The following is a 12143-nucleotide window of genomic DNA, read 5'->3' as shown; positions in this document are numbered from 1 at the left end:
GGGACTCGGAAAGCTGGCCCTGGGCTGTCCTGCACTAGCGGGGAGGGCTGTCTGAATGGCTTCAGATGCGTGAGAAGACATGGATGATGAGAAACAGCATTCAGGTTGTGGCAAGGGTCAAGTCTGCTTCTGACACTGGTTTGTCCTGCTTTTCCACAGCAGACCAAAGCCTGGCCACCATGGAGTAATCAACAGCATAGTGCTTGGTCTCCCTGTGCACTAGGAGGCTAGCTGAGGAGGTCAGAGGGACTGTGGGAAATGATCATAGAGTCAAGGCTATTTAGTCCAGGAAAGAACAGGGTCTGAGGAGAACACCGTGGAATAGTAGGTGTTTGTCTCTATTTCGTCACTCACCTCGCTAGCTACATGTTCCTCCTCACTTACTTATGCTGGCTTTTAAGTTCCCAACGTCAATGAGCACATTGGTCTACGCAGCAACTAGGTCCCCTCTACCCCAAATGCCAGAAAAGTGTAAATACCAACAGTCACAGGGAAGATGGAACATACTGCTCTCATGAAACTCCAAAGGATGCAAATAGGATGAGTAAGTAGACGTTGGTTTGCACCCAATCCAGACTCAATAACATTCAATGGGCCAAGTAGCAGGTAATTGAAAACTTAACACTAAAAAGGCAGAGGCATATGGATTACTGCAAGCGTGAGCCCTCCTGAACTACATGGTTAGACTCTGTCTAAAACCAGCCCAGGAGAAGGAGGAGAAAAAGGAGGAGGAAGACTTTAAACTGATTAAGATATGACAAAGGTTCACCATACCTAGAAGGTTTGATCAGAGCCCAAGTGGACAGATAGGAGAAATGGTATAAAAATGGAGCCATCTAGTGCCTGAATACAAGGTTCAGCTATACTCCCTAACATGTGTTTTTATGTGGAAAACTCAAGACTCCAAACTATATCTTCAGGAGACCCCCCCCCCAATTTGTAAAGCTAGAACTAACTGAATGAAGAAGGTAGGAGATATTTCTCAACTCTGTCCTCTCGCCTGGCTCCCAAGGACTCTCTGGGGATTCTAGGACTCCTCAGTACTTGCTGTGAGATGCATTCGTTAACATGGCTCTTACTGACTCTTCCTATCCTGAGATGTAGGGCAAGCTCCAGGTTCTAATGGTTTAGTGGGAACATGTGCTACATGGATCTGCACCGTTGACTGAAGCTTTTGCGCCCCCAAAGCTATATCATCTGAATCCAGTGGGGCTTTCTGTTAATTTGTAATAGCTAATTCAGATAAAATGATAGGGAAGAAGGTATAAAAATTCACCAATTCTATTGCCAGAAGTTCTTTGGCTAAACTATCAAACAAACAAACAAACAAAAAAAAAACAGTTCCTGAAAGATTCACTGTTTATGTGAAGTCCAGGGCTTAGATCTGGAATACAGAGGTCAGACACGTGGACAATATACAAGAGCTTGATGGTCTGTTGGAGAGAGGAGAGAAGAAGACAGTATCAGATAAGGTAATGCGTTGTAATGGAAACATAGGCAAGATGGAAATGCTATCTAGATGGTGGCTTGACGAACTGGCAAAGCTAAGGATAGAGTTCAGTGGAAGAGAACTTGCCTAACATATGTAGCCAAGGGTTTGATTCTTGGCACTATAAATAAAAGTCAGAGGAGGTATGGGAAAGTTGTACTAGTGCAAAAAGCTTGGCGGTGGAGAGAGCGTTCATTAAACAGTAGAATCCATCCATGCCTGAGTTCCTGTAGGTGCAGATGGAGGGTTGTGATAGTGCGGGTGGCAAAGAAGGGGCAGATTTAGGAAATACTGCAAAGCGATCTCTTGTGTATGACTTGGTGGCTGAATGGCAGCATGTAAGAAGGATGAGGGAGCCCGTGGTTCTTGCTTGAGTGTCTGAGTGCATTAACAAAGAAAGGGAATCCCGGATGACGGGGTCTCCTGAGGAATGATGAAAACCTGTGATCTCTGGTGGTGAGTTTGAAGGAAACACAGGCCCTTCTGTGACTGTGCTAAAAGCACCTTCCAGATCCTTCTTAGACTAGCACTCTAACTGCAGTTCCGACTCCTCTCTGTCCTCTAACATCTGGATTGGCTTGGGCTATGAAAACGGGCAGGTATCTACTGTGTCTCAGTGTGTTCATCTGACCTGCACCTACAAGGCTAAGATGAACTTCATTTCACACTCTTGACCACAGGAACGAGGAGGTGAGGCTTCATAGCACCTTTGCCCTCAAAGAAAGAATTTCAGGTTCTCCACAGCCCTGGAAAGCCTTACCATCTCCCCCTCTTTAAAATCTTCAAATTGTCCGTTCTATCAATCCTACTACCATTCAGTTTGACTCCTGGCATGGTGTAGGACAGTATGGAGGTGGGACATACGAGACAACACAGAGTCAAAAACGCAGGAGACCATGGTCACTTTTTGGTTCAAACTTCTCATTAATCAGATAATGAAACCAAGGTCCAGTAAAAGCAACGCTCTCTCTGTCAGAGAAGGAGTTAATGTCAGGGTTGGGACTAGATGCTAGGTCCCTCAGCTCAAAGCCAGCTTCTGCCTTGGCTGAAAGCCAGTGTTTCTGCCTGTAGATTATGGCTGAAAGATTTCCTGTCCCAAATGATAATCCCTTCCAGATACCCCTACAACTAAGGAGATGTTTATGATCTTCCAAGTTGCTGAAGAAAAATATCTGTCAAATGATAAACAAGTCATGCTCCGCCAATCTTCTTTGCAAAATACCAAACAAGGAGTGACTGAGTCTATCAAAAATCAGCTCTAAGGATGATTTAGTCCTTTTCAAATGAAGGAAGTGGCCTGAGTTGTGATGACGACAATGATGGTTTTCATACGCTTGGCATTTTAGTCTCCTGCCCCTTCTGAATTTGGGAGGTGACACCCAATAGCATCTTGAATTTATGTATTTAAGTGGACAGATCTGTTTCTATTTTCAACCTTTTACATAGGCCATCCTACCGCTCAGAATTGGAGGGAGGGTACTGGACAGCTGATAGGCAAAGTCCAGCGCAGAAGACAAGCCTGCAGCCAGACTGGAGCCAGTCGGGTTGGGAGTAGGAGCTCTGGTTACAGGCAAATATTACCCCCCAGGTTGCTGCAGCCACTTCAACAGGAGCCTGGAGAGAGGCTCGGAAGGGCTTTGGGCAACAAAGGAGCTTTGTGCAGTGTGAGCAAGGGGCCTCCGAGAGGATTTGGCACAAGAGAGGTAGGAGAAAGGCCCGGGCCCCCTCATCTCTGTAGGCTGCTAAACAGGCGAGCTAATGGCTTCCATAGAAATGTGGAGTTTGCAGGTGGAGTCATTAACTTCAGAGCAACACACACCTTAGCAGGGCTTTAGTGAAGACTAAGTAGTTGTGTAGCTAGGGACACTTAGGCCCAGGGAGGAGAAGAAAGAAGCCTAAAGTCACACGGCTGGCAAGGGACAAAGCCCAAACCAAAACCAAATAGAGATCTTATGCCATCACTCCTCCGACCTGCCAAATATTGGAGGCTGGTTTGGATTATGGTTTTATTTGGAGGAAGTGGGTTCCTGTTAGGTTCAGAAATATATTCATCATAGAAACAATCCATGAAAAAAAAAACATGGCGGGAGGCCTTAGAGGAAATGGAAGGTCGGTGAAAGCTTGAGTATGGCGAAGGCCCTAAGGACTCCACGCCTGACCTGCTAGTTCCTATTCCCATAGTCTATATTTTCCACTCTTAGCTATATTTTGGCCTGAGATGATTTGCGGCAGTATGTTGGCTCTTTGAATTTAAATAACCATTGGTTTCATTTACCATCTATCAGGGAAAACACGACTAGTACCGTAAAGCCTAATAGAGGCTACTAGTTACAGTGGCTTCGTTACTGAAAACAAGGCTGACCTAAAGAAGTAGACTGACTGACTACTCACGGCACAGGATGAAGTGGTGGGGCAAACTCAGAGGCTGCTTCATGGACCTGTGACGCTTAAGAACTGTGCAGGAAGTCTGCAGAAGGATGGTGATAGCAGGGGTCCTGGGCCGTCCCCCTGAGTGCAAGCAAGCTGGGCAACCTTCTTGCCCTTTGCTAAGGGAAGACCATAGCAAGAGATCTCATTAACTCTCATACCAAGTTTTCCTCTGCCCATGGAACAGAGGAAAGTAACTCTGTCTTAGAGAAATCTTTGATTGACTCACCCTAGTAAGATGATTATATATGCAAACCACAGGCCCCCGCCAGATTTGAGGCACTATCTTGATTTTTTTTTTTTGCCTCTAAAATGTGTCTGGTTGGTCCTCTCCTCCCCCACTCTGCTCTGCTGTGCCAGCACTCAGGAGCACGTGGCTGTACTGCAATTTCTAGAAGGGAAGGATCTTTCTAAGGGTGGTTCCAGCAGAGGGGGTGGAGTCAAGACTGACCCCCAAACAAATGCTGATTCTACTGCCTGTGTTTCCTGCAGCCCCCCCCCTCTGGCACCATTTCCACAGCCCCACTCCCCACCCTCCACACTAGCTATCAGCTCACGTTCTTCAATCCATCCAAACTCATTGAGGAACCAAGAAGCTGGCAACATTGGTCACATCCAAGAGGATTTTTTGGGAATTGAGAGACAAGGGCAAGAAGATATTTTGGGTTTGTAAAACTTGAATTTCAAAACAAGAAGGCACTGCCTATTCAACAAAAATAATAGAAGTCTAGGTTTCTGCTAATTCTCTCAGAGAAATATCAGAAAAACTCCCTTTGCTCAGTCCTTTGACACTTTTTTGGGCTCAGGCTCTCAATATGTAAGTAGACCAGCCATCAGCCCTGGACCTCTGTCTCTGCTTCCTGAATGCTGAGATTGAGGTGGGAGCCACATGCCCGGCTCAGCATTTTGCGATTCTTGTGTCTGATCCTTGTGCGGAGATCATACTCATTTTCTCTAGCTTATTCCAGTTTTAGGATCCTTGCTACTGGTAAGCACAGGTCTGACATCTGTAATGCGCTATTTCTTCTGATCCATCTCAGTCTTGTGGAAGAAGTCCCATTTTACTGATGTGGACGGCACTCCAGGGAGGAAGCAATTGACCAGGACTTACACAATAAGATCTGTAAGGAACTCTGGGCTCGTGCCTTGCTGCTGCAATTACCACATTCATCTAAACTCATAATTTCTGATGGCTTTTCCTTGACTTGACCTGAGAACATATGTTCTTAAATAGACATTTTCAAACTCGAAGCCAAACCAATAGCAGGAAGAGCCTTCCCATCTCAGCTTCATAGATGGCAGCCTCTCCTGCCACCCACTGAATGGCATTCCTCTCTCCTCTGGAGGCCACACGATACCCAACCTCCCAGGGCTCAGCACTGGCGAGTCAACTTTGTACAGATATTCTTTTTTTAACTCAGTATGTAGACATGATGACCTTGAACTCTGATCCCTCGGCTGGCCTTCTGAATACTGGCTTAGCCATCTGCCCCACCACACCCCATTTTTGCTGTGCTCCGGATTGAACCCGGAGCTTCACGCATGTTAGGCGAGCCCTCTACCAACTGAGCTGTATCTGTGGTTCCCCCTGACACCGAAATTCTAACGAGACAAGTGCATTTGTCTGGGATAGGGGGTCACTATTTCAGGGCCTGAGGGGTTTCTTTTAGCATGTGCAGCTGGTGTCTGGGAAATGGAGAAGTTTGTCATTCCCTGAGTATGGGCAGCACCCGGAACTTGTGCTCTTGGAGGTCCCAGGCGCAGAGAAGGAACTGTACTCCACAAGAAGCCGTGGAATGATGGTGGGGGTTGAGAAGCAGATGCGGACTGTGTGCTTGTCAAAGCAATGTTTCTTCTTCAAAATAGGTCTCTCTCATCCGCTGTCATAGCAATGCAAATAAACACCCCACCCCGCCAGTTCTCCTTTTTAGCAACCGCCACCCAGGAACTCGGCTTCCTCTGGCGGAAAAGTCCTTGGGAAGTCAGCAAAAGCCCCCTCTGACTTCTGATAAGACTGCCTAAAGCAACTCCAACTGTCTTGTAAGGTTCCTAGGGTCCCTTCTAACACCTCCACAAGATGCCTCCTCACCTTGATTTTTAGCGTGACACTTTCTCGATGCTCTTCTGTTACGGTGGCCACCCCCACCTCCAACCCTAACTGGCACCCAGAAATGATATCCATTCAAGTCAGGAGCTCCTCTTGCTGAAAAAAAAAGTGAATGAATGGGAATGGCTGAGGCCTTGATGACCTCAGCAAACCTGGCCTAGGCTACGAGTTCTGGCGGTGACTGCAAACCCTTTTCTGGCTAGCATGCTACGTTCTCTTGTTTGCCAAAGCAGTCATCCCTCTGCAGACAGCTGTATTCTCTTCAGCACAGCGAAGCTGCTTGCAGACTCACATCCAAGACGACACCAGAGGGCAGAAGGCGGATAGGTGGTCAGACTCCAAGAGATTTGCCAGAGAGCAGAGGGAATTATTTAACTACACGCGCCCCCTTAGTATAATTAGTCCTGAGGTCTACCTCCTGGAACCCTTCCAGACATGAACCCCAAATACCAAGTCTCCTTCCTTCTACCTCGTCTTACCTCTGTCCCTTTCCTGACACTTTGTCCAGCCGTAGTACTCTTGCCAGGGGGAAGAAGGCATCTGAGAACAAGGGAAGCGCATGGGTGGCTGCCGCTTGCTGATAGCTCTGGAGGGAAATCCTCCCCTGGCTCACAGACAAGAACAAGACCTTCATCTGAGAATTAAAGAGGCGCAGCCCATAAGCCGGAGCCAGAAAGCAGAGCGGAAAGAGGCCAGGGTGTGCCCAGGGGAGGGAGACAGAGTGAATGTCTCCAGTTTTGCCCCTCAGCCACTACCTCCATTCCCTCAGCTAGCCCATACAGACGGCTGGCACGTTTCCTCTCGCTGTAAGTCATTTGTGAGGTGTAAGGTGCGTCTGGCATACTTACCGACATTCTTCCTCACCGGCAGCAACGGGAAGCACTGCAAAGGAAACAGAGAAGAAATCATGGCTTCGCAGGAAGAGCATGTCAAAATCGAAAGTGGGCCAGTGAGATGGCTAAGCTGGCAAAGAGCTTGCTGCCAAGCCTGACGACTCGAGTTTGATTCCCAGAACCGTCACAGTAGACGGAAAGAACAAATTCCTGCAAGTTGTCCTCTGATCGTCCTATCTGTGTCGTCGCACATATGAGTGTGTGTGCATACACACACTGTACACGCACAAGAAATAAACATATATTAAAAAAACTGAAAGGGCTCTTTAAACTAAGCAAGTGCCATCGAGCCATTTTGTGGAAGGACATATTGAGGCCCCCAGAAGAGAAAGAGAAAGTAAGAAGAAAAGTTGAGCCTACAATCCCAGACTCCTCTACCTACTCCACACTACTTCCCCTACTCCACTGAGTAATTCTTCTGATTCACTTTTGTCTTACAGAAAGAAGAGTGCCCCATGTAGTTCATGGTACAGTTTTAATGCCTGATGACACAGATTGTCAAAGAATTAGGAAGCATCTATTTGGCACAGATGTTGAACGCTGGGCAGGCTAGAAGTAAAGTTATTTGGTGGGAATAGAAATACTTAGAACTGGAAAGGCCAAGCTGAGGGCAGCCCTCCTTTCTTTGTGTGACACCAAGTAATGCTCACAATCTCTTGAGTATTCATTTCTGAATACTTCGGAGCAGGAGAGTAAAAATCCTGCCCTGACAGGTTTTGTGGGGGAAAAAAAACAGATATAAAAATGTTTTTCCCACCGGACAGAAATCTCAAGGTCCAAATCAGGAGCAGAAGGAGAGAGAACATGAGCAAGGGACTCAGGACCACGAGGGGTGCACCCACACACTGAGATAATGGGGATGTTCTATCGGGAACTCACCAAGGCCAGCTGGACTGGGTCTGAAAAAGCCTGGGATAAAACCGGACTCGCTGAACATAGCGGACAATGAGGACTACTGAGAACTCAAGAACAATGGCAATGGGTTTTTGATCCTACTGCACGTACTGGCTTTGTGGGAGCCTAGGCAGTTTGGATGCTCACCTTATTAGACCTGGATGGAGGTGGGGTTCCTTGGACTTCCCACAGGGCAGGGAACCCTGATTGCTCTTTGGACTGACGAGGGAGGGGGACTTGATCAGGGGAGGGGGAGGGAAATGGGAGGCGGTGGCGGGGAAGAGACAGAAATCTTTAATAAATAAATAAATTTTTTAAAAAAAGTTTTTCCATATGTAAAAAATACTTTGTGAATTCATCCAGCAAATATTTACAGAACACACCATACTGGGTGTTAAGAGTATAATTGCCCTCTAGACAAACGAGGTCCAATGGCAGACACTTCTTAGTGGTAGGTGACAATCAATAAGGAAAGAAACAAGGACATTTCAGGCATCACAAGCTCCAAGGAGAAACAAAAACCAACCAACCAAACAAACAAACAAAAAACCCACAAGCTACAGCGTGACAGGAAAGTGAGTAGGGAGACAGATATGCGGGGTGCCTCTCCCTCCCTGGAGCTGAACTTTGAGCAGTGACCTGGGTGATAAGGAATTTTCTATGTGAGAATCCGAAGAGACAGAGAGGTAACAGCCAAAAATCCACAGGGCTTTGAAAGGCACAAGTAGGTGGCGGTTGGGGAGCAAAGAGTGCACTGATAAGATCTGACTGCTGCCTTAAAAGGCTCATTTGGGCTGCTGCACAAGGAGTGGGTCGCAGAGCCATAATGGAAGCAGGGAGAGCTACCAGAAGGCTTTTGCAGGTTTCCAGGCAAACAATGTCAGAAGCTTGGGCTAAAATGATAGTAATCAAGCTGTTCAGGAAAGAAAAAAAGGAAGGAAGGAAGGAAGGAAGGAAGGAAGGAAGGAAGGAAGGAAGGAAGGAAGGAAGGTTTATTTCTCAGAGATAGCATCTTCTTGCTTGTTGTGTCCTTCATGCAACCTGAAATCCACCCCAAGGTTATCAGGAAAGGGGCTGTCTGTGTAGGTGCCTGTCTCTTACCCTCAGGACAATGATGAGCACATCTGATACGCTTAGGCCCAGTGATTCCCAACGCTAGGAAGACCTGCCTCCATCTTAGCTCACCTTGGAATGGCTCCAGGTCAAGTCTGTCCTTGAAGAGCACATTTGTCAACAGAAAAAGGAGCAGATTGGAAGCATATCTATTTTAGTGTTCACTGGTAAGTCCGTGGAGGATGTTAGTGAGATAGACAGAAAGTTCTAGAATCAGAGAAACATGCTCAGAGAGGTAGAGCTACGGAAGTCTCCTGAGAAGTTACAAAATGGAACATATAAGGGAGCCAATATAATGCTCACTGGTGGGCAAAAGGGAACAGAAGAACAAGAAAGTGAAGGGGTGGGATTAAAGGACAAAGCAGCGCCTTGTGGGGTCCAAAATGTGACAGTTCTGGGAACGCAGGAAATGCACTAGCAGTCAGCAAAGACGAGCACTCTGCAGTCCTATCCTAGTCTGTTAAATCCCTTCTCGCCTATCCTACTACCAGCCCAATTCATCACGGGTATAATAAAACCAAAGTTTGTTCAAAAGATAATTGGAGAAGGGCCTGGAGGTACAGACCTATAAAACTAGCTCTTCAGAAGGCCAAGACAGGAACACGTTCAGTGCCTACCTGTGCTAGGAGTGACTTCAAGGTTAGCCTGAGCTATGTAGTGAGACCCTGTCCCAAAATAAAAACATTGAAAAGAGAGGGTTTGGGATACAGTGCTCTCCACCCCTGGCCCTCCCCAGTCCCCCAGACTTGGTGTCCTGTGGTTCAGGCTGGTTTCACATCCGTGATTCTTCTACCTTCACTAGTGAATCCCTTGGATACCAGGCCACCACATCTACCCCCCACTTTACGTTTGCCCTCGATCCTGATGTTAAGCTCTGTAGAAGAAGATGGGGCACGAACATCTGCATGCTGGGGTGGTAAGCTACAGTGGAACTTCTTCCTGGCTCCAGGTCACAGAGCATATTCCTGCCAGATCTGGGAGACCTGAACCCAAGAACAATAAGGGCGACATTGATAAAAGACAGTCACTCTGATCTGGAAGAGGTGGTGGACACCTAGAAATCCAGCAGTCTGGAGACTGATCAGCAGACTTGCAAGGTTGAGGCTAGCCTGGGTACACGGTAAGACCCCTAAAGCAGGAAAGAAGTGAAAAGGGCAAAGATTAGCAGCGACAGCATCTTACTCAGTGAGCCATTGGTTCATAACGTGTGTATTCATTTCTTCATTCATTCCCTAAGTGTCCGCTCAGGACTAGGCCCTGTGCTGGGTACTCAGGGACTGATACAAATCAGACAGGTTTCCTCCTTGCCTGTGAATTCAAGCTACATGGGGAAGCTGTCGCATGTTGAGACGAGAGCAAGCCCCTTTGCTGCTGTAAAGCACGCGCTTTCTGGACAGAGCCGAGGGAGTCATTTGTTGGTGTTGGGAGTGGGAGGGTGCTTTCTCGTAAGGCTCTTTTCAAAGCACTTGGCCCGGGTCTTGAAGGCAGATAAGGGGGTGAAAAAGCCAGACAGTCAAAAGGAAGAGCATTAAAAAATGGCAAGCACGGAACCAAACAGGTTGTCTGAGAAACTGCCTGTGGTCTGGCTGGGGAGTGGAGTATCAGATGTGACCAGATCAGCCGATAGGGCCCCATCACAAAGGTCCATGACAGTCTGGGAAGCCTTTGAAAACAAAGGAAGAGCACACTTACATTCATGCTGTAATTGGCTGTTGTTATGTGGTTGGTTTGGTCTGCTTTGTTTTGTTTAGTTTGGGGCACTTGGCACACTTTATTAACATCATTAGCCATCAGAGAAATACAAAAAAAAGTCAAGATTTTGTTTCACCCCAACTGTCAAGAAAACAAACACTAGCAAGGACAGGGAAAGGGTCCCTTAGACACTGATGGTGGGGATATAAGCTATGCCAACCACATGCAAATCAATGTAGAGTAAAATTGATTCATCATATGACCCAGCTAATCCACTCCCAAATATTATATGTAATTTATCCTTTGTGTTTTTCACATCATGCTTCCCTATCCCACCCATCCTCCTCCCGGCCCCCAGAATAAAACAAAATAAAAATTTAAGAGAAAACCAAAGGGAGAAAGGTAGAATCTGCTCATGGAAGCTGCTATGTGACACAGTGAGTCACGCAGTAAACCCGCTTAGCCATACACTTTTAGACACAGGTGTTCATCGCAAAGATTCATTGTTCAGGTTCAAGGTCCCTGGTCTATGCTACACTATCGATGCTGGGCCCTTACTGGGACTCTTCCTGGATATCCTGCCCTGTGTTTTGGAGATCCTGTAGCCCTGGGTCCACAGGATCAATGGCATCCCCAGTCCCCACCCTCGTGCTTCAACAAGTCATAGGTGGAGGGTATGTTGGGGTGGATCAACCCACAACCCTGGTTCTGGGCCTGGGTAGTCGGCCTGCCAGTTCTCCCCTGTCCTCACCACCAGGGTGAGCTCTTCACCACTGCCCTTGCTAGTTCACCCTTGCCGCAGTGAGCAGGGAGTGCGGCCAGTTCTCCGCTTTCCCATCCTCAGGGTTCTCGCATAGCAGGGCCCTGCGCTACTGTGTTGCCCAGGCAACGTTTATAGGCCAGGACGACTCTCCTGCTCTTATGACATCACAGCCAGCTCCTCCACCTGCCTCAGGTACTGATGGGGAGGGGGCAGTCCAGGGGACATCTCTTCCCTTCCCATGCTACGAAATGACAGATGAGTAATGGGGACAGCTCTCCCATGCTCACAGATTCCTCTGGCCTCACCCACACCTCTGCCCTCAGCGTCAGCTCTGCTGTGCTGCCCAGGCAACGTGCAGGGTCCATTTTCCTGAGTGCTGCAGCGGATAGGTGAGAGAGTCAGCTTGCTTGTCTGTCACAGGGAAGGAAGGGGTGAGGAGTAAGGGGGTGCGTCTCTCCCCCACCCACACCGTCGCATAACAGATGAATAGCGGGGACAGCTCTCCCATACTCACAACTTCCGGGCTGGCTCACCCACACTGTCGCTAACAGGTTTGGCTCTATCGTGCTGCCCGGGCGAAGTACAGGGCCCGCTTTCTCGGGTGTTGCAGTTGGTGGGTGCAGGGACGGGTCTCCTGATCTTATGACCTCAGAACCAGCTCTCCCACCAACCTGAGGCATTGATGGGGGGGGGGGGGGTGCGGGAGGCATCGTTCCCCCCTCCATGCGGCCGCAAGCCAGATGAGTAATGGGGACAGCTCTCCCA

At 47.9% G+C, this 12143-nt stretch overlaps 1 protein-coding gene across 1 annotated transcript in view; it reads right to left on the bottom strand.

Moving 5' to 3' along the window:
* Window positions 1-12143, bottom strand: part of Stard8 (StAR related lipid transfer domain containing 8) — a 73720-nt gene that overhangs the window by 49011 nt on the left and 12566 nt on the right. The window contains exon 2 of the mRNA XM_041643327.1: window positions 6872-6905. Coding sequence (XP_041499261.1) covers window positions 6872-6905 — 34 coding nt within the window. The remainder of the gene's footprint in view (window positions 1-6871; window positions 6906-12143) is intronic.

This window comes from Microtus oregoni, unplaced genomic scaffold, assembly GCF_018167655.1.
Source record: "Microtus oregoni isolate MIOR12 unplaced genomic scaffold, Mior012 000084F_ref0000050, whole genome shotgun sequence".
NCBI classification, from domain to species: Eukaryota; Metazoa; Chordata; class Mammalia; order Rodentia; family Cricetidae; genus Microtus; species Microtus oregoni.
This window is presented reverse-complemented; position numbering and strand designations above follow the sequence as displayed.